General features: G+C 34.5%; 1 protein-coding gene across 2 annotated transcripts in view; it reads right to left on the reverse strand.

Annotated features, from left to right (window-relative positions):
• LOC129745303 (alpha-tocopherol transfer protein-like) overlaps positions 1 to 23,773 on the reverse strand; it is a 31,625-nt gene that overhangs the window by 5,632 nt on the left and 2,220 nt on the right. Inside the window, exons 1-2 of one of the 2 annotated variants that reach the window (XM_055738292.1) lie at positions 17,739 to 17,809; positions 2,496 to 2,779 (exon numbers count right to left, since the gene is read on the reverse strand). In XM_055738292.1, coding sequence (XP_055594267.1) covers positions 2,496 to 2,779; positions 17,739 to 17,803 — 349 coding nt within the window. In that variant the 5' untranslated portion in view covers positions 17,804 to 17,809. Of the gene's footprint in view, positions 1 to 2,495; positions 2,780 to 17,738; positions 17,810 to 23,773 lie in introns of those variants that run through there. The other variant, XM_055738293.1, reaches the window with a different exon arrangement.

Consider the following 23,773-nt stretch of genomic DNA (forward strand, 5'->3'; position numbering starts at 1 on the left):
TAAAAATTTTATTAAGTACTAAAAAATGACAAAAAGATGAAAAATTCAAAAAGTGAAAAAACAAATTCAAACAAAAGACTGAAAATGACTAAAAACAACTAAAAAATGATGAAGAACGAAAAAAACAGCAAATATGACAAATGAAAACAAACATTATAAACAAAACAAGATAAGTGAATAATGCATCAAAAACATGATGAAAAAAAATAAAAAATTACTAGAAATGGTCGGAAATTGACTAAAAATAACGTTTTTGATAATAATGTTAGTTATTTTGTAAAAATAACTGAAAAAAAAGTGAAGAAAAAAAACCGTTCGATTTTGGCAACATTCGATTTTGGCAACACAAAATGTACGAGCGTGTTGCCAAAATCGAACGGGGTCTGTAATACAAACATGAAAATCAAGAAAATAAAAAAATCAGAAATATTAAGAAAACTAAGACTTTCCCGAAAATTTATAAAATCAAAAAAATCAAGAAAATCAAAAAATCAAGAAAATCGAGAATATCAAAAAAATCGAGAAAATCAAGAGAACTAAGAAAATCGAAAAATCAAGAAAATAAATAAAATCAAGAAAATCGAAAAAACCAAGAAAATAAAATAAAAATCAAAAAATAAAAAAAAACCAAAAAAACCACGAAAATAAAAAAAAATCGAAAAAAATCAAGAAAATTAAGGATATCAAAAATAAACCAACAAAACTTAAAATAATAAAGAAAATGCAGAAAATCAAAAAAACCAAGAAAAAAAATCATGAAAATCAAGAAAATAAAGAAATTAAAACAAATCTTAAAATCAAAAATAATAAAAAAAATTGAGAGAATCAAGAAAATCAAAAAATCAAGAAAATCGAAAAAACCAAGAATATCGAGAAAACCAAGAAAATCAAAAAAATCAAAAAAATCAAAAAAATTACGAAAATCAAGAAAATCAAGAAAATAAAAAAATAATCAAGAAAATAAAGAAAATCAAGAAAATTAAGAAAATCAAGAAATGTAATAAAATCCAGAAAATCAAGAAAGTTAAAAAAATCAAGAAAGTTAAGAAATTCAATGAAATCAGAAAATCAAAAAAATTAAGAAAATCAAGGACATCAAAAAAATTAAAGAAAAAACAAAAAAAAAACAAGAATATCAAGAAAATCAAAAAAAGTCTAGAACATTTTGAAAAACAAGAAAATAAAAAAAAAATCAAAAAAATCAAGATTATCAATAAAATCATTTGCTTGCATAATTCGTGCAGTGCGGTTCATTTTTCTCTTTCGTCCGGTCTTATATGGAAAAAAAAATTATAAACATAATTTAACTGCATACTGAACCTTAAAATTCCAACTCAAAATTGTGCTCAACACTCCCCAGTAAACACAAAATCGCATTAGAAATGATAGCTCAAGTCGTTAACAATTGTTAAAGCGAAACGCAATTCCTACCAAATAAGTAAACGATCGTAAAAATGGTTACTTGAAGTCGGTATAAATGGTATAAATCGGATATATACAAACCGTCCGTCATGTTTGCGGATTGTGAAGACGGTTCCGCTCAATATATGAAAGCTGGGTTTTCGAAAGCTTCCGTATGGCCCTCCCAGCTAGAGGCGGTAGAAACACCGCCTTGTAAATCACTGCTCTAGATTAGGACATTGATGTTCAATTTGTTCAAAACAAAATCGAAGTAGCAGAACCAGAAAAAACATAAATTTACCAACAACAAAACATCAATGAAAATTTATGATTTTTAATCACCTGTTGCTAGATTATTGGATAATTGTCAAAAAAATCGATTCTTTGCTATTGCAAACCTAAATTACTTTAAAAAAAACTGAGTTATGTTACTAAAGACATTGGAGAAAAAACTCTTAATTGATATCAAACTATTTCTGTCGTTCCAAATCTCGCGAGTGTTTCCGAAGATTAGCCACTCGAAGCACGTTGCCTGTGGAAATAAATCACTTGACTGATACCGATTCATACGTGCTTCGTCTGCATGAAAAGGATTGAACTGATGCCGGTGATTTAATCATCATCACATTGTCACTTGAAGACAGTGGAGAGCTTGGAATGACCGGAAGTTTCATATCACATCAGCCAGACCGGATGTGACCTTCAAACGAAGTATACCACAACTGTTTTTTGAAGTGCGTTTGATTTCTTATCGTTTATTGTTATTAATGGATCAGAACTGTTTCATGAATATGACAGAAATAAATGGAATAAATAATGATTCATTTTGTATCTGAATACTTTGTTACTCGCTAATGGTATTCTAATCGCATCTGTTCATATATGTATAGATTAACAATACCTCGTTTGTAGATTAATTAATTTTTATCCATGCACACGCTTCGTCTAGTACATATAATAAAACCATAAAATCTCTTAAGCTCTTGACGCTTTTCTGAAACCGAGCTAATCAATTCGTCTAGCGTTCATTAATGACAGAGCATCGAGAATCCAATAAAAAAAATAAAACTGACCAGCAAAAAACAATCACTTACTTTCAACCAGATTCCGCAGGGCTTCCAGTTTGTTCAGTTTATGTTCTTCACCCGGAAACAATTCTCCTGTTGCTGCTGTTGCGATTCTTGTTTCTGAATCGGTCAGTAGGTTGACTTCCGAAATGTTCGCTGTCGGTTTGCCTTTGGCGATGCTGCATGTGTTGTTGTTGTTGTCATCGTCGTCACCTGTTGCCATTTTCGTTCCGATTTTGGCCGCTGGCATCTTCTTGCTTTGGTCCGGCTTCGGTTTTTGTTGCTGTAACACCTCAATCGGAGGCATTATGCTGCAGAACGAGAATGAAATCAAACAGAGAGTGGAAAAAATCACATTAGAAGAAGGTTGTCGATCGTGCTTGGAGGATTGGGGATAGGGGAGACCTGTCTAGTGGCAGCCGGACCGGTCAAACCCATCCGATAGATGGGTTGAAGGTTGTCAACCGTGCATATATTGAAGATAGTTAAGCGCTCGTATGCAAATGAGCTGATATCTGGGAGCATCATCCCTCGGAGGATGGGCTGTAGGTATCTAATGGGATGGAACTTATTTTTATTCCGAAGGACGGTCGGTGGAGATATGTTGTTTCCAAAGGCGGTTTGATGTAAATATTTACAAGATGAGATGAAAATTATTGAAAGAAAACATTTATTAAACCTTTGAAAAACCATCTAAGTTTATTTTAGCATTTAAATTCTGTAGGTGATCTACATACCGTCTTTTTCCGAAGCATGTTTTTAAGTATTTTTTTTTTCTTATAGGTACTTTGAATAACGGAAAACTGAAGGTTTCCAATACCATACATTTTGTAAAAATATGTTGAGAAACCAGAAAACTATAGCGGTTTTAAGCAAATTGAAAAGTAATGATGCAAAATTAAAGCACATCAAAGGTTTCAGGAATCAATTGAAGGTCCCCGAAGAAATTGGAAGCCGTCAAACTTCCATTATTTTTATTTACATAGTATTTCGTCTCACGACATAACTTGACGAACATAATTCCTAAAATTCACTCGGTCCATGGCAACCGTTCTCCAATTCCTCGGGCACCCCACGTTCGCCAGATCACTCTCCACTTGGTCTAACCAACTCGCTCGTTGCGTCCCCGCTCGTCTTGTTCCATCCGGATTCGTAGCGAACACCTGTTTTGCAGGACAGTCGTCCGGGATTCTCGCAACATGTCCTGCCCAGCGTTTCCGGCCAGCTTTCACCACCTTCTGGATACTGGGTTCGCCGTAGAGTCGCGCGAGCTCGTGGTTCATCCTTCGCCTCCACACTCCGTTCTCCTGTACGCCGCCAAAGATGGTTCTTAACACTCGTCGCTCAAATACTCCGAGTGTACGCAGGTCCTCCTCGAGCAATATCCATGTCTCGTGCTCGTAGAGAACAACCGGTCTAATGAGCGTCATATACGGGTTACACTTCGTGCGAGGGCTAAGTCTTTTCGACCGCAGTTGCTTGTGGAGACAAAGTCTTCGACTATCAAACTTCCAAATAGTGTCATATTGACACTCAAGAGCGGATTAAGATTAAAATTCTTAAGATCAAAATAACTTATACAAAATTTTGAGCCTCAAAATAATTCAATAATGTAAAATTTGAAGGAATCGGTTTAGTAGTTCGTCTGATACAAGGTTTAAGATCTGATGTTGAGGTTATAAGTGTCCTGGCGCTGAGTTCGTTGGAGGTGACGCGGTTCTCCAGGCCTCTTTTACAGGCAAGTACCAGCTCATGTCTAGAACTTTCCATTCGCGTATCCTGTTTCCGTTCCACCACAGATGCATCCCGCTAAATTTCCGAAGCTTGTTAATCCTACGACTTCTTCCAGGCCTCCAGCACCGGGACGCAAAGAACTAGGAACTACGGAGACCCCTGAGCTCTTCAACTCAGCCGCGCTGTTTCCTGCCAGCGTCAACAGTCGTCCTAGTCCTGAGTTTGTCTGTGGTGAAGAGGTTCTGCAGCCAGCGCAAGTATGACATCACTAAGTGTTCTTCCCCACGTGATGGAATTTACCTTTCCAGTGATCGTCGATCCCGCGCAACGTCCGAACCCTTCAACAATTTCTACCAGATGGTGTTAATAGTTGTTTGGTTGACTTCTTGTTGGCGACTTCGTGTTCCTGCTACGACGTCATTGCCTTCACCGAAACCTGGCTCAACGACCAGACCCTCTGTAATCAGATTATCACCCAGATTACGCAGTGTTCCGTTGCGAGCGTAGTCCCCGCAGCAGAACCGCAGCAAAAAGTTTACTGGAAGTGGAGTGTTACTAGCCGTGAAATCTACATTTCCTGCTCAGCCAATTGAAGGCGATTCCTGGAATAATTTAGAACTTGTTTGAATTCGCATTGATTTCGGAGATCGGAAACTTGTGCGTAGTGTACGTGCCCTCTGATCATTCTGGAGACTTGGTTTTAGATTAATCTTTTTCGTTCTGCCTGTCTAAAGTAAGATCAATTTGCACTCCGGAAGACGACATACTTATCATCGGTGACTTCAATCTGCCTGGTTTGAAATGGTGCTCCTCCACAAACGGCTTTTTATTTCCGGAACCTGCTCGTTCTTCATTCTAGGCATCCTCCAACATCTTTGAGTACCGCAACTCTTTGACAGATCAATACAATAGAAAATGAAAACGGCCGTATGGTAAAGGGTAATACGGTCAAAATTTGGTCAATATCATCTTGACGTATTTCTTACAATTTTGCATTTAAAAAACCTGAACACCCCTCATTTTGAAGGTGTGTGTGTGTGTGTGTAGAATGTTGCTTCTATTTTTATTTTGGAATTCACTTATCAGTTGTCAAAATACCGTACAAGGAAGAAGAGCAGTGTATCGAAATTTTGCTCGCGCATTGCGAAAATCAGAGCAACTCCAACGCAAAGCTGGCAAAATCGCTAAAAGTTGCCAAATCAACCGTTACAAATGTAATTAAAGTGTTTGGGGAACGTTTGTCGACAGCCAGGAAGTCTGGATAGGGGGAAATCGAAAACCGGAAGCCGCTGAGACGACAAAGAGAGTTGCCGGTAGTTTCAAGCGAAACCCTAACCTCTCCGAGATGCCACAAATAAGCTGGGTGTATCGTCTACAACCGTGCATCGAGCCAAAAATCGAGCCGGACTATCGACTTACAAGAAGGTAGTGACTCCAAATCGCGATGATAAACAAAATACAACGGCCAAAGCGCGATCCCGGAGGCTGTACACGACGATGCTGACGAAGTTTGACTGCGTGGTAATGGACGACGAAACCTACGTGAAAGCCGACTACAAGAACCTTCCGGGAAGGGGAAAGGTAGCAGATATTTTCAAGCACATGAAACTGTCAAAGTTCGCGAAAAAATATCTGGTTTGGCAAGCCATCTGTACCTGTGGCATGAAAAGCAGCATTTTCATAGCTTCCGGGACTGTCAACCAAGAAATTTATGTGAAAGAATGTTTGAATAAACATCTGCTGCCTTTTCTGAAGAAACACGGTCGTTCCGTACTGTTTTGGCCGGATTTGGCGTCTTGCCATTACGGTAAAAAGGCCATGGAGTGGTACGCCGCCAACAACGTGCAGGTGGTTCCCAAGGACAAGAACCCTTCCAACACGCCAGAGCTCCGCCCAATTGAGAAATACTGGACTATTGTCAAGCGGAACCTAAGGAAGACCAAAAAAACTGCTAAGGATAAGCAGCAGTTCAAGGCAAACTGGCTTTCTGCGGCGAAGAAGGTGGACAAGGTGGCTGTACAAAATCTGATGGCAGGAGTTAAGCGTAAGGCCCGGAAATTCAGATTTGGGAAAGCGGAAGCCTAACTGAATATTTTTCCTGACTTGTATTCTTATTAAACTTGAAAAAGTAATTTAATTTGATTTTTTAAATAAACGATTTCATCGTTTTCACGCGTTTTCCCTTGACCAAATTTTGACCGTATCACCCTTTAGAACGAAGGGATCAAGAATCCGCCGATTGAATCAGCTCCAGTTCCTCTTGTTAAAACTGACCCGCATCATTCAGCCCTAGTGATTTCATTCGATGTCACTAAACTAAAGGTCTCAGAAGAGAAAACCGCATCTTTCTATCACGATTTTAAGAACGTTGACTTCGAAGCAATATCTCTCGTCCTGCAATCCATTGATTGGGAGGGTGAGCTCGAATTTTTCATCCTAGTGCAGCTGCCGAGACGTTTGCGAACATCCTGAATTAGATCATCGATCGCCATGTGCCGAAACGCAGCACGGCTACCAATCTACGGACCCCCTGGGTTACTGAAAGTCTACTTAAGACGGCTAAACAGCGCGCACTACGTAACTACAACAAGCACAAGTCCCTCAACACTAAGGACAAATATCGCAAATGGAATTCTTCCTACAAGAAATCCAGTAAGCGTTGCCACCAGAACTATGTTAATCGGTTTCAACAGAATTTCAAGAGCAGCCCGAAATCATTTTGGAAGCACGTGAAAAACCAGCGGAATGAATCAGGGCTTCCGCCTCACATGTTCCTGAACAGCGACACAGTGAACTCTGATCCCGAAATTTGCGATCTAAATGCCGAGAGGTTTTCTAGCATTGTTACAACTGGATCCATTTCTCCTGAGCAACTGGCTAGATCTGTGAGAAATATTTTTCTTGTAGATTCTTCGTTAAATGGTATCATAATATCGACGATGCATCGATATTGAAAGCGACAGCTAAGCTGAAAAACTCTACATCTGTGAGCCCGGATGGTATACCTGCTACTTTTTTGAAGCATTTTATGCCACTTTTTCTGTTTCCTTTTCTGTATAGGTATCTTCCAACTATCGCTGGATGGCGGAATCTTTCCCTCGCTGTGGAAAGAAGACCACATGTTTCTTGTTCACAAGAAGGGTGACAAGAGAGATGTTAACAGCTACCGCGGAATTTCAGCTCACCATTTCCAAAGGAAACTCCTGATAATATCTGTTTTAATTAGAAATTTTAAAAAGAATTATGAACTCTCAAATGCAACCATTCGAATTTCCTACTAGCAAGCTGTTTCCCTCACTATAATCTCTAACACATCACTGATTCTCGAAACCACTCTTGAAAATAAATAACATAACCACTAAAAAACGTGGAATGAAGAATCAAAAACTATTTTGCATGGAGTTCAGTGATGTCAACTGTTTTTCTAAAATGTCTGAAAGATTTTGAAAAAATGTCTGGAAAAGTCTGGATGGCGAACTTTATAAGTGGCGACCTTTCTTTTTTTGTCGCCAGATCGTAATATTGCAGTCTAGGGAAGAACACTCTTTACTTGATAATAATCATACATTCTATAAATGCCTAAGACTATTGTGATGTTGTCGGCGGTTCTACGTTTTATACTAAACTTCCTGTTTTACATCAATGTTCGTGGCATTTCTTACTCTTCAATTCCTAATTCCAATCATTTTCTGTCATTTTGCTACAAAACTTTTGAATTTTCACAGTTTTGTCAAAAAATTCCTGTCGAAACTCAAAAATCTGGAAATGTCTGGAAGAAATGACAAAAGTCTGAAAGTCTGGAAGTCCAGAGGTTTCAGGTTTCCAACCTACAAAATGTCCAAGTTCAAAAAGTCTGGAAGATCCTGACAAAATCTGGAAGGGGGCCGTTCATATACCACGTGGACCCTCCCACCCTCCTCCCCCTCCGTGGACAAGCGTGGACATTTGGCAATCCTACCCCTCTCCCCGGATGTCCACATTGATAGATTTGAAATTTTTTTTTCTAAATCTAATTGGACAGTTAGAAACACTACTGTTCGCCTTTTTGTTATTGAAATGGTTGATTTAAAAAAAAAACGGCCGGAACAAATATCAATTTCTTCTTTTGTCAACACCCCTCCCCCACCCTCCTCCCCTTTCGAAATTTCCAGAAAACCCGAAGGGGGAAATAAATGAAGTTTGATGTATTTTATGATAATTTTCAAAATGTTATCAAATATTCGAAAGATTATAAGAGCAAAAAGCAAATTGTAAAAGACGGGAGTTTTATTACCTTTTGTTTTCTTGATTTTATTGAGTTTTTCGATAAAAAATTACTTGATTTATAGGTTTTGTGCAATAATAGTATGCAATTTAGTTGCATACAATGTTTCGTTCGATTCATTCCAATTTATTTGTTTTTCGTCTTATTTTTTATTATCCTCCCCTCCCTCGCTATGTTCCTACTCCAAGTGACAAAAGAAGGATTTGAAATTTGTTCTGGCCTAAAAAATTTTTGAAAAAAAAAATTATCACTAATGGTTTAAACTTAAACTGGAAAGCTTTGCAATTTTAAGACTTTGATTTAAACATCTTCATATTTATTCACCTTTAGAAAATATTTTGGAAGTATGTCCACGTGGACATGACCCAAATCCCTACCCGCCTCTTCGTGGACAAGCGTGGACATTTCAAGCATTCCCCCTCCCCCTAAGTTGTCCACGTGGTATGTGAACTGCCCCAAGGTTGATATCACTGATGGAGTCAAGGGCATGGAGAGTCAGAATGGACGTAAATAGCTTGGTAGTAAAAGCACTCTTTTTGCGTTTGTTCTCTTGATCGCTTGCAGTTTTGTCGGAGAATATTCTCAGAACTAGAACTGACTAAGAAAAAAAAAATTCTGGGCGAGTTATCTTGATCGGCATTGGAAAGGGATGAGAATTCATCGCGTTTTCATATTTATCGCTAAGTGTTAAACAAGTGATAAATCAATTTTCATTATCAGATCTGATCGATTTGCTTCCCTGATCATCAGTCTTCACGGTACAACATGGGTGCGAAGTGCACGCAAGTTTTTGTACTTACTTGCACACAACTTTTGAGGCGCAAGTTCAACACGCACCCATTTAAACTCACCGCACTCAAAGTGTAGGGTGCAAGTTCGAGCTCGTGCTCGAACTCGGGTGCGAATCCGTGTGCGCACATCCATGTTCAGAATCCAGGAAACGGAATCAAATGCAGAAAGTGTAAGCGCTTGATCTTAGGTAACTTTCTTGTTTCAATTCCAATCGTGATACTGTCTTCGGGTAAAATGTTTGTCTTGATTCAGGCTTTGAGAAAATTATTTAAAAAAATTAATCGGCTAGTGGATGAAAAAGTTATCAATGAAAAATCTAATTTTTGTGCATCTTCCGAGCAAAATATTTCTTAATCCCATTCACGCGTGAGGCTCAATCGCAACCCCTTCAGATTTTGCTTAATTAGGCTTGTGAACTTCTGGTAAGGCAATGTTTAATTTTAGCTTGAAGCTGGTTAGATTTACCATGTTTTATTCTTCCTATGCTAATATTACTTACGTAGAGTACCCATAACCGGAAAAACTATGTGTTTTTTTTTTTTTTTTAAAAAAAGTTCTATATTTCTTTGATTTGGCTCCAAAATTCTGTGACAAGATTCTGTAATGTTTTTTTAATACGATTTTCACTGAAAAACATTTAGCATATGCTTACTTTTACAATAAATATCATAGAAATCAATAAAAAGTGTTAACTTTATAACATTTTCGTGAATTTGATTCAGAAATCCAAAGTAAGTATTGGTATGAAAATTTATTAGTTTGAAAAAGTATTCAAAATATCAAAAATCTGTAAATATTTTGTTCTATGACATAGAATCTGTGACGAAAATATCCTCAAAATTCTGTGAAATTATAGATTATTCTGTGATTTCGGCAACCTTGACCATAACTTCTACAACTTTCAACCGATTTTTGATAAATAAGACCTAAAATCTTTGTTTTATATCAACATTCAAGTTCCGTATAAAACAAACAATATAAGAATGTTACCATCGCAATAACTTATCTGTTCTAAGTCCATTTTGATTACAGTCTTCGAGTGAAATATTTTTCTAAATTCAGGTTTTAAGAAAATTATTCCTAAGAAGCAACCAGCCAGAGAAGAAAAAAGTTATTAATGAAAAACCAGTATTTTTTGTTCTTCCTAAACAAAATACCTCAAAATCCTATTCACGTTTGAGAGACTAATATCTTCTGGTACACTTATACTTAACTTTGACTTGGAGCGAGTGAAATTTACCATGTTTTATTCTTCCTATACTATGATAAGTACACCGTGGTTTGCCAAATTATTCAAAAATGCAAAATCTCCTGTTATGGTAAAGTAACCATAATGTTTTCAATTTTCAAGCGATTTTGATAAACAACCACTTGAAATCTTTATTTTAAACTGATATTTAAGTACAAAAGAAAATTTTTAACATGTTACCTTCGAGTCTGAAACTAAAGCTGAAACAAAATTTTCTCTATTAAAATGCGTTTTTTATAATTTTTTCTATCATAAAGTCACTAATATCAACAATACTGTTAATCACACTCAAAAATAAAGTTTGCATGATTGATAGTAAATTTTTTCACCTTTAATATGCAAATAAAGGATTTCGATTTCACGTTATGAATTTCAGTACAAGTACTTTTTAAATTTTTTCAAAATTTCATATTTTGAGCATAACTTAAAAACTGTTCTATTCAGATTTTTTTTAAATTTCATTCTCCGATTCATGGATTGTGATATAGTTCAGTAGGCAAGTCTGTTGTCTCGTGAGCTGATGTCCGCGAGTTCGAGCCCAAGAGTAAACATCGAACACAGTTGTACCGGATAGTTTTTCAATAACGATCCGCCAACTGCAACGTTGATTAAGTCGCGAATGCCATAAAGATGGTAAAACGACTATAATCGAAACAAAAAAAATCTCCGATTCAGAGCCCAATATCACATTAAAAATATAGGTCATTTAAACGAAGTTTGAAAGACGGTAAAAACGTTATTTCAACAACAATTTTCATAAACCAACCATTTATATACTTCGGTTTTACCACCTCATGCATAACTCCAAAAATGCTCAAAAAACAGCAGTGAAATTGAATAACATACACACAAACGATAGAAAAACTAACTGAAGAAAACTGGAATTCAACTCCCATGCATACCCAACCCAGGCAGACACATTCAATCTCAGCTCAGCCAACCACTATGAGTATAAAACTCGGTACGAACCCGAAGCGAACCATGTTACGAACATAGGGGCGCGCACTCGGGTACAATAAAAGTGATCGAGTTTAGGTTCGAGCTAAACCCAAGTACAAGGTTGTGTGCAAGTTCAGAGAAAACTTGCGCCTGGTATTCCGCACTCAAGTTCGCACTCGGTACATGTTTTCGTGAAGACTGCTGATCATATATAGATAAAAATTAAAAAAAAAATAGAGCTCCAGCAAAATGAAAATTTCGAGAACAAATTACAAATTTTGATTCGAAACTGTAGTTTTTGTTCCAAATTAAAAATTTCAATTCCGAACATGAACTTTTGAGGACGCCGTCATCAAAATTGGAACTTATTATTGCAATAAATTTTACTGAACTTCAGGTAGACAAAGTTTAAAAAACACCCACACAATTCAGCACTTTTGCATGTTTTTTTGTATGTCAATCTTTTTTTAAATCACATTACCTTATATTTTCCATTTTTACAAAACCTTTATGATTTTGATTCGATCGACTTTTGCACGGTTCGATTTAGGCAGAACAAAGTTTTCGAGCGTGTTGCCTTAAAAGGAAAATGAACCTGTATTCGAAACGTAGAGTAAAGAGTAGGTAACGAGGAAATTTAGAACTATTTTTTAATTTTTGAAAGCGCACACATCTTGCATTTTCACAATAGACAATTAAAATTAGAAATAATGACATTGGAAGAAAATAGAAACTTTATTATTAAAAACTTGAAGTCAGTTTTGCTACAAACACTCTAGTAAGCACGAAAAAATGCTGTATTCGGTAAAACAGAATATTCGGTAAAACTTATTTACAATTCTTAATGTTAAAGGTCATTACTAAAATTTTCTTAAATACCTCATTTTAAAAGCTGATAAAATTTTAATGTGTTTTGATGTGTTTCAAGTACTTAGACATATCTTATTGTACCTTATCATAACTGTTAGTGGGTTTGTTTCCTAGTCAAATATTTTGTTGAAGAAACTTGTAGCCTTCACACCACGAAGTTAATAATTATCACGCATAGTTAGCAAATTCATAAGTAAGCCGGCACCAGAAGTTCCCACATGCAGTCTTCTAAATTGCATGTTGTGTCTTTACACCACGATGCACACCTTAGAAAACCTTATAGCTTAGCCATTCACAGCACCATGGAATTCAAAAAGCACCTATTATGCGAAAATGTCCGTGCCGGAATCATTCAGCTTTCACAGTTTTCAACTAAGCAGGAATTTGTAGTTGAATTTTTGCAGCTATGCTCCAATTTTTTTAAACCCATCAATCACACGCAAGAATTTAATCATTGTTTTTATTCTGTTATCTTGAATACAACTGAGAGACATTGTGTTGGTAAACACATTTTTTTCAAGAAGGATGTTCAAATTCGTTGCTCATATCAAATCTGGCTAAGCTCATTTCATTCTCTCATTCCACGTGTTATACACTGGCGCGGGCAACCAGCGACCATATTACGAATTCGGAATAAAATAATTAATATACGCTCATTCAAATGTAAACAAATGGGCCTAAACTTGTTTCTAATGGTGGTTGGATTCGAATTCAATCCCTTCGATTGGCGAAAAAAAACACGATCAATATTCCCTAGTTCAAGGTGAATGGATCGACACCCAAACAAAGTTTTGGTCGTCCATCTGTTTCGCTCCGATCCGGTTTTGAATGATTTTTCGTTCCAGCTGGGACGATCCTTTCCTCATTCTTCTTTGCCACAGCTCGTGACGAATTTATAATGAACCAACTATTAAGCTCCTCTATACTCAGTCATCATTGCCATAACACTGTTTGAAAGTAGCAACAATCCTCGATCTCTGACTAGACTTGTTGTCGGCGGCAATTGAAATTTTACTATGTCCGTACTTGGCTAAAAGAATTTTTGCAGTAATTGCTCAGGTGCAGCATTATTTTGGATAATAACCTCAAGTGAACCCCTGAGATACACCTAAATCGACCTTAAGTTGGTACATACGTAAAAAAAGAGGCGTTAGGCTCGTTTTTTTTCTTGGTGCAGCACTTGCAAGAAAGACATTCATGAAGAGACATAAAAAGCTAACAACTTGATAACGCATTGTGGCAGCAGCGGCTCATGGGGAATTCACATAATTTGCCTAATGTGGCAAGTATCACCTTCATCATTTTACCGTGAGTAGATACTCATTAGTTTTTATGCATAAAAGCTGCCAACTTCAGCCAAAGGCTTATACCTAATTGAAATCTTCATATATTGACATTTTTATGGCAGTTAACAATCAGGTAGCTTTCCATGTAACAACTGTCATCAAATTTAATAAGGTTTACTACTGTCATACATTTCATGAGAAAAAAGGTAAAAAAATAAAAATTGAAGATTTTTTCAATGGTTCTCTAAGCATGTTATTAACACTTAAAGACCCAAGGTCGAAACAAAAGTCGGTCACCAAACTCAAATAGCTGTTACTTTCCATTCGCTGAACTTCACCAAATAACTTTTATTGAGTTACTTAGAGTGGTGAGTTTGAATTTTATGACCGTTTATCTAAAGGGGTGTTCAATAAGTTCGATAACAATTCAAAATCACCCATAATTTAAAATCAACAGACCAGATTTTTTTTAAATTTAATTGGAAATGAAATTTAAAAAGGGGCCGTTCACATACCACTGGTACAACTTAGGGGGAGGGGGGGTGTATGAAAATGTACATGCTTGTCCACGGAGAAGGGGGTAGGCGTTTTGTCATGTCCACGTGGACATACTTATCTCCCCAAAATATTTTCTAAAGGTGAATAAATATTAAGATGTTCAATCAACACCTTAAAATTCCAAAGCTCTCCAGTTTAAATTTAAACAATTAGTGCTCTGTTGTGTTGTTATCCTACTTGGTTGAATGATTGAACTGAATCAAAGCAATCGAAAGATTCCTTTTAATTCAACCACGGTAAATGAAAAGTTCATCCATAATCCCGCGATACTCTTCTTCAACTTTAAAAACATGTTTGGCTCGAACGGCTTGGATGCCATTTTCCCCTCTGTTGTGTTGTGAGCCTACTTGGTCGAATGATTCGACTGAATCAAAGCAATAGAAAGAGTCCTTTTAATTGAACCAATTGAAAAATTGCATTTTTTTTTTTCATATGCTGTTCCAGAGAAAACATAATATATTGATTATCCGATTTTATACGGGCATGTTCAAATAATCAATTTCAAAATTTTGAAAAGTTGCGGTCCAGTCCGGTTAACCGAAAATCTTTGAAAGCCCAGTTTTTGTCAGATTTATTCACATAACTTACAAAACAATACAAAAAACTGGAGTTGAGTTATCACAATTTTTTTGTGTCAAACGGAAATCTGGCAAGCTTAGTATATTGCATTGAAATAAAAATTATGTCTGGTGTCTTCAAACAATTATTGTAAGTACATCACGTGCAAATGTTGCATAATAGTTAATCTTTCTTAAAACTCTGAGTAAAGCAAAAATTGATTCCAATCTATTTAATAACTCTATCATCTCCCAAAATTTTCTGATTTAAAAAACATCAAAGATATTTATTATATATTATTTAACATGTTTTTCTTTTCCTGATTATTCGCAAATCATCGAAAGCTGATTAGAAGGATCGAAAGCAGAATAAAATCATGACAATTGGGAAATAACATTAAGATTTTAGAGTTAGAACTAGATATTAGAAAACAAAAAAATGGGAATGAATTCAAATTCCATGAAGATAAAGGTATAAGAGTTTGTGAGGAATGGATAAATTAAGATGTTTAAATACTACCTCTGTTTAGATTTGATCATCCCTCGTTACGCCTTAAAATTTAGAACATCCCTTTATATGTTTGCCCCTGCACTAACAGAACTATCGCTTCGTTAGTTCGAATAGCATCGTCGTCGCGAGAGGCAACGTTTACTGTCAGTGTAAAGTCGTTCACGCAATTTTGGTCGTAACCCAACTGGCAATCGGAGATTTCCTGTTAAGTGATAATCGAGTATTTTACAGAGCTCAAGAGTACAATTCGAAAACAAAAATCGGAATTCATTCAGAACCACAATTCAGTGTCTCTAATTAAAATCATAATTTCGAATCAAGATTCGAGAAACAGAAAACAAATGAATATCTACTTCAAAATTAAGAACAAAGTGGCAATCAGAGCCGCCAAAGCAGGAATTGCAAAATCTGTAATTCAAATATTATTTTTATTTCAATTTCATATCTTTAAAAAACAAAAAAAAATATCGTTTTCATGCAATGTGTTTGAAATTGAATAAATAATGCGGATTATTTACAATTATGCTTATGCTCTTCGAAATGTGACCAAATGTTCAAAACACTGAAACATAAGGGAGAAGATAAGATTAAAATCATATTGGTGTTTAGGGAATCACTCAAGAAATACGTAATTCAACTGTGAGTGTGCTTTTATGATAAAAAATAATTTGAGATCGGCCAACAAGAAAATAATATGCTGATTTTCGATAATTTGCGTTAGTAGAGGATAATTTGAAGATAAAAGTTCACCAGAATCAATACTATAAAACTTGGGTTAAATTGGGAAAAGTTTCATTAAAAATTTCAAATCACAAACTGAAATTGGAATGAAAAATCACTTGAGTATAGCCGATTTGTCTACAATAATTTTTTAATGTTTGATTGTTCAAAATTAATTACATATTGGGAAAAGGGTGTAGAGCGTTTAAATCTACGCAAATTTCAATAATGATCAAAAAGCTAAGAATAATTTTGCCTTATTTATACTAATACTTAGGCATGCTTATAAAGTAAGCATTCCAGATTGTTCGGTTTTATTATTATTCTAGCCCCCGTTATTCTAGCTTTCGTAGAATTCTAACATTATTTTAAACGTGGAAAAAATATTTCAAATTAAAAAAATAATGATTGACTCGCTAGTAACTCGTTCAATATTTTCTTTACTTTATAAGTAAGAGATAGTGATGTATTATTCATTGGTGGACTTAACAAGTAACGCAAACTATGATCTGGCTCAATCTGAAAACTCAAATTGGTCTAAATTTTCTTTAGCTATCTTTATCTAATTTGCTTTTTTTTTGTAATTTTAAACACGATTCGAACGACAAGTTGACAAGTTTCCACAAAAATGAAATTTTGAGTTATCTATAGATTTTTTTTTTCGAAGCATCACTGGATGCTGCTTGATTTGTTCGGATTTTGTGCTAAAAAACATCAAAACAAACTGCCCAGATTTAGCTAGGTTTTAAAAAAAGTTTGTACTGATTTGCCCTACCAATAAAAATGTGGGAAAAATTCGACAACACTTATTCTAAGGGGGGCCCTTAACTTATATTTATAGTGAAACTGTTAGATATATTATTTCACTGGGGCTCCCTTACTTGTTATATTTTACGTTTAAATTGGAATTACCTCGTTTCAATTTAGACTAGATTTCTAGAACTTAAAGCAGTATGATTGAAGTTATGTTATATTTTTTTTCTCCCTCGGAGCGCCCTCTTGTATTATACGCTTAAGAATGAAAGGCAACTTTTTTTTCGAAAAAAAAATCACTTCTTGGCCCTCATATGTAAAAATTCAACAAGAGCAAATGATTATGAAATTTGTAGGTATTTGCGTCAAACTTCTGAGCTTCTAAATTCTTCGTTTTCTTAAAAATTCAAGTGCAACGACGAATTTTAAAAAATTGAAATTAGTAAATAAAGTAAGTTGAAAAAAATCTTTTAAAAAACAAAATTCAATTCAGTTGTACTTTATAAACAAAATCTGAAAAAATACCCAGGGTGTAATGATTGGTAAAATTTTCATTCAATTTTCGCTCTAAAGGTGTCACGACTGTACGTCGACACGTCTCATCTCTGCGTAAAATCATCTGCAGATCTATGATATGTCGAAATGCTGATATTTTTTTTACAATTTCGTTTATTCAAAACGGCTCGTACCGTAGGTTTTAAGGAGCCAAACTCTTGTTTTTGTATTTACAATTCATTATTTAAAACTAGTATAGTTGAAAAAAGGAAAAGAAAAGGGAAGAGAAATTTATAGAAATGCTTATACGTCATACAAAAAATGTTCGGAAACAAATTAGGTTAATAATAATAATCATGAACAGATGAAATATCAAAAACTAAAGTCATATATAAAAGTTTAGTGCCATTGTTGAGCCAAGAATTCCTACTCATACAGTTCCGTAAAATATTAAATTTACTTCGCGATCAATTTAAAAAGTAAGTTGCCAAAATATGACATTGGTGTATGAGTTGATAACAAAAAACGTTTAAAACACTTACAATAAGTCAATAGCTCGTGGTGCCAAAACAAAGTGAGCAGAATCAATAGAATCTGGAATGACCATAAGGTGAATTCCTGAAACCAAAATAATATGTTTAGTCGTGTTTATTACCTAAGTGATCATCACAACAGATGCAGGTTTCACTAGACAACAAGCGATAAAAAGATTGTACTCGGAGGTTGGAACCATAATACTAATAGAGGTAGAAGTTAAGTGAAATAGTAAAAGTAGAGGAAGCAGCAAGAGTAAGTCATAAGTATTAAAATTTATTAACTAATAAGTAAAAATCCTAAGTTGCTCATTGTATACTTATAAAAATATTTCCCCGTCAAACGGGGCAAATATGACATAGTTTCTCACACCGGGAGATAGATTTGATTTGATAGTTTTGATTTGATGGAAAATTTAAAAAAATCTAGCAATAGATGAACGAATTTTTAAATTTTCAAATGCCGTAAAAACCTTTACCCAGTATGACGAATAACCCTCAAACTTTATATTTTATTAATTACCCTATACCAACACTGTTGATGAAAAAATATATTTCGGACAATCACTCATTTTTTAAAATTTTATATTTTTATAATTCAGTTACCAGTCTGGGCTAAAGATTCACCTTTTAAATCTCGTTTCTATATCCTGTAATATGATTGTTCTGTTTGTTAATTTCAAAATGTTATTCATCCAAACATAAATATTTATACATAATTTCAGATTTTTTGTAGTATTTTTTTTTCTACCCCTAAATGTATGCAGTACCCTAATACTTTTTCTTTAACACTAGAAGGACCGGCAAATTGAATATACCTATTCGGACCGTGACCAGTCAAAATGACTGGTAAAGGGGAAATTTTTTATATCATAAAATTTTTAACTTTTTTCTTTTGAAACTATTTTGTTATTCATTCGATAACATTTTTGTTATAAAATGGAAATATTTTTTCACCATGGGTGCACGGAATCACCTCATTTTGGCATAGTTGACGAATGCGTGTTCGTCAAAAAAGGATTATTTCATATAATTATCAGAAAATTAAAACACATTATCAATCTATTTATATAATCATGTTAGATGGCTATGGGTATTGACCATGGGTGCACGGTTTCACTTCAATTTTGTTTTAGTAGATATTTTCTAGCATCCATCGCTCTGAAATTTTTCAACACCTTGCCTATTAATTATACCTGATATTGTAGGTTTCGAAGCATATTTTTTTATAAGTAGAGCAATTCACCATGGGTGCACGGATTCACCGCCATTCATCCAAAATCTTTTTTTTTTGCATGCTTAAGGTAAAGAATAAAGACTTTAATAGATTCAAATGAAAATTTGTGTAATATACATGGTTTATCACTATGGTTGCACGGATTCACCGCGGTTTAATCGAATATTGGACTTTTTGCGAATTTTTAAAAAGCATTTTTACAAATCTTAATTAAACCAAAGCCGAAACCATGTCTTTCATGTTGAGACACAATGATTTAAATAACGATTTTTATTTTAAGTTTCGTTTTTTTCATTCCTGGAAAAAAATATTTCAATTATATCTTGAAAAAATAAATTTATTTATTTATTATCAAAAAACAGGTTTTTGCAATAGTATACTTATCTGATAAGATCTGATCAACATCCAAGAAATTGGAAAACGGTTACCATGGACCGAGTGAATTTAAGAAACTATATGCATCAAGTTTTGTCGTGCGACGGAAAACAGTGAAAATAAAAATAATGAATTAACATTGTCATATGTACACGTTGATTTGTTTTTCCTTAAAAGTTTTTCGATTGACCAATACTGCATTTCAAATACCTATCATATCTAACTCAAAAATATTTTGTGCTCTGAAGCAAGTTGAAAACTATTTATTTCTATATAATTTACTACGGCGAATTTACAGCCATTCCGTGCACCCATGTTGAAATATCTTAGCACCAATGTGGTCTATCAGATAGGCTGGAGCGAATCTGGTCTAGGTATGCCAGGCGTACTGGGTTCGATTCCCGGTATCGGCAAGAAAACTCTTGGGTTCAAACCCCATAAGTTGCCGATAGGTAAGATGTGTTTCCTCTTATAATAAGAATGTTCAATCAGTTGCCAGCTGGCCAGGTATATACACGAGTGCCGGAATACCTGTAAGTGAACTTGCATTGGAAATTTGTCGAACCTTATAATCTAAGAATGCATGTCAATACATACTTGCAGAAACTGCGGTGAATCCGTGTACCCATGGTGGATAACCAATATATTAAAAATATTACGTGCACCAGTGTTGAAATATCATTCAAATTATTCAGTTTCAAAGCTGATGTCTTTAAATTTAAATAAATGAGTACACAATACATAATTATTTTACTCATTCTTGTTTAGTATAAAACATATTTGTTACCTAAAACTACTCGATAACTCTAATGGACATGTATTAAATCTAACATAACTTTTACGAATATTGATGAAATTTCACCAAATTTTGACAGAAAGTTCGATTATAGCTGAGCAACAATACAGACCAAAAAAATTGGGAGTCGAGTGCTTGAAGCGCCACACAGCGGCCAATCCGAGAACTTTTTCTTCAAATCTTCATGACTTCGCATCGAAAATCAATAATTTCATAACGAATGACACACTTCTGCCCACCATAAATCAACTAGGGCTCATTGTCTTGAATGCAGCTTACAAATGTAACCAAAAGCAAGCGAAAAAAATTTATCTTGTTTGAGTTATAGGGTTGTGAATTTTACCAGTCATTTTGACTGGTCACGGTCCGAGTGTCCATGGCGAAATTTTTCTCGCTTATTTAAAGAGCTAGTGAAATAAAAAATACACAGTTTTGTAGAGATTCAAAATTCATGAAAAGTCGTATTTTTTGCGAATTTTTTAAGCGAAGTATTTAAAAGATATTCAACAAACAAAGTGTCCAACCAGTCATTTTGACTGGTGCGGTCTTTCTAGTGTTAAAAAAATCATTTTTGACAGAAAAAAAATGTAAAATTGAATTCGAACAATTCCTAAAATTACTGCAAATGGTGCTAAAAACCTTTAAATTTCCAAACGTTTTCATTTGATTTTAAATTAAAAACAAAGTTTTTTGCACCCTACTCCTTTTTCTTAGTAGGGTGAAAATCGCATGTTTTCGTAAAATTTAAAATAACTGGTGAAACCAATATTATCGTCAATCCGTACGTCAATTTGATGCCCCACCAACCTTTGAACATGATGTACAAGCTGTATCATTATCTGTGGACATTAAGTTTTTAGAAGTCATGGAGTAGGCGTTGTCCTGATGGCAGCGCAAGTGTTTTTTCGGGTCCGAGAAAATTTTAATTAAATTGATTGTTTTAATTAGAAAAATTTTCATAATTGTTAGAATATGAGTTAAAGAAGTAGCTGCAAGTCTACTGAATATCTGATAGTCGGAAGTGTTTTAAACGGGCTTGTGAGATGATAGCTATGCACATTACATAAAATTTGCATCGAGCAAAAGGCAAAAGGCAGAAGGAGTTTCCACTGATAGATCTCACAAGTTCCGCCGAAATAGCGGAGGTTGTGTTTCGGTAATGGATTGTGGATTTAAAAACCTGCGCAAGCAATCGATCTGTCAAAATTGGAACTTGTGTTTTTTGAGGTAAAATTCTTTTCGCCCAATAGAATTTTTCGGTGAGATGATTGTTTCAATACTTTAAATATGAACTACAAAGAATAACTTGAAGAATTTTCCTTTCTAGTTTTGTAAATTAGTCCTATACAATTTGTCTTTCAAAACTTCCTTAAAACGTCGTTGAGATAAGGTATATTTTTTCATGTATTCCAGTTAAAATAGTTAATTAAATAATTTTTTTTCCAGCCGGAAAACGACTTTAAACTAATTGGCCAAAACATAATTAAGGGCTATTGTTTCACGCCGAGGAAAAACATTCAGATTCCTCATATTATGTGTGTCTGATATGAAAAAAAAAACCGATTATATCTAACATAAGCATTTAAAAGTTTAAAATTCAGAAAATTTAAATGATAACGACTGAAAAAGAACACTTTTAAAAAACCGAACATTTGTAGGTTTCCAGAATATCATTTTTTCAGATTGCTCGTTTTCCAACAATTGAGTTTTTTTATCGTTTGCAGCAGTTCATATTGCTGGAAATTTTGCTGGAAAACCAGCGGAACGAAAACCAGCGAAATACCCAAAAAAAAAATTTAAATTGCTATCGAAATATCGATATCGTTGCTAAATTTAAAGCAATCTTTCGATAGCTTCGATTCAGTCATTCTTAATTTTTTGCGAAATTTTTGAGTAACGTTTACATGATTAAAAACCAAAAATGATTTTTCTTTTAACTCTGGAACCGAACCATGTTATCACTTCTATTTTTAAATCCGTAACAATGAAATTTGAACGAAAACATCTATGAAAAAATTTGTCCAACAATGAAACGAATGTACATCCAATAACCAGACTAAAACTCGGTTATCTGAAGAGATACTAATTCACAGTCTTCGAGAAAGTTGCTTAGTATAATTGGCACAAGAACGATTTAATGGTTCGGTTCCAAAAATCGTTTTGGTTTTTTTTTAGGACAAAAAATGTAATGTTTTGGTACAAACCTAGATTTAAAATTCACTCATGTAGCCAAACGTAACCTTAAAATTCTGCAAAAAATCCAGGGTAAGCTTTGAACCTAAACGAGTCTTTTTAGACAACAGAATTTGCGAAATTCGGAGACGACTCCAATTGAACGTATTCTAAAGCGTTATTTCTTTTGAACTGAAACATCTGAGAAAACTGTTTTGGACCAAAAAAATATATATACTATTTTAACTGTCCAGTAAAAGTTAAATTTATAAACAGAATAAATGTAAATTTTTAAATCGTTGGAAAGAAATGAAATAGACAGGATTTGTTTATCAGATCTGAGACAATTTGAGCTTTTCCGAAAATCAAAAACGGATTGAACTAGAACATTTTAGAATTGTTTCAAACTTTTTTTTTCCGAAATATCAATTTCTGAACACAGTAAAAAAAGACGAAAAAATTATTTTTGATTTAAATAAAACAACAGTTGTGATTTCTTACTTATTTTTTTGAAGTTGGAGATTATGAATATATGAGCAGTTTCAAATGGGAATGAAAATTTTACTTTGGTTGGAAAATTCAAAAAAAAAAATTAATATAATATATCGGGTAATCTAATCACCTTAGATTAAGGTTGCCAGATTGCCCGGTTAGACCAGCTTTGCCCGGATATTTAATACAAAATTTGGGAGCAGTCCGCTCCGGCCGGTTGCCCAGATTTCATTACAAAATGTCTGGATTTTTCCCGGATTTATTCATTTTATTTGGCAAATCAAAAGTAAAAAAAAATGTGTAGTAGATATTTCTATTCGTGCCTCTAACACGGAATTTTTCGATCAAGTTTTATAAAAGTATCATGGTAGGTTTTGTGGAAGCCTTAAATATTTACGATTAAAATCTGTCGATGAGTATTGATAGAATTATTTTTTTTTTCATTTTTTTTCATGATTTTTGTTGAGTAATTTCTGGGATTTGCAAAAAAAAACCCGGATATTGCCCGGATTTTTGGTCAACAATTTTGAAAACAAATGCCCGGATTTTGCCAGATTTTTGTATTAAATTGCCCGGAAACGTGCCGAAAAAATTCTGGCAATCTTACCTTAGTTGTTTCGAATTCAAGAAACACAGCTGGTTTAATAAGATTTCACACATCGATTCCCAAACTCTATCCACTGATTTAATTATAATCGAACGCTCGTTTCTTAATGGATTTTGTCTAGCTCTCTAGAACGGAAACATCATTGAACACCAGTCCTGTTTCACCTTACCTTGTGCAGTCGGGTGCCAAAAAAAAAATACTTAAACCCGTTTGCAATGGATGCTGCTATTTGGTCGATGCTTAAGTAGCTATGCAAACAATCCTCGAAAATAGAGACAACTGCCAAAAAACCGGTCACCGAAAAAAACATTTATCAAAGCGGGGAGTGTAAACATTTTGTCTCCAATTCTGCGCGTATGTTTTTT

The sequence above is a fragment of the Uranotaenia lowii genome, chromosome 2 (assembly GCF_029784155.1).
Source record: "Uranotaenia lowii strain MFRU-FL chromosome 2, ASM2978415v1, whole genome shotgun sequence".
In the NCBI taxonomy this organism is placed as follows: domain Eukaryota; kingdom Metazoa; phylum Arthropoda; class Insecta; order Diptera; family Culicidae; genus Uranotaenia; species Uranotaenia lowii.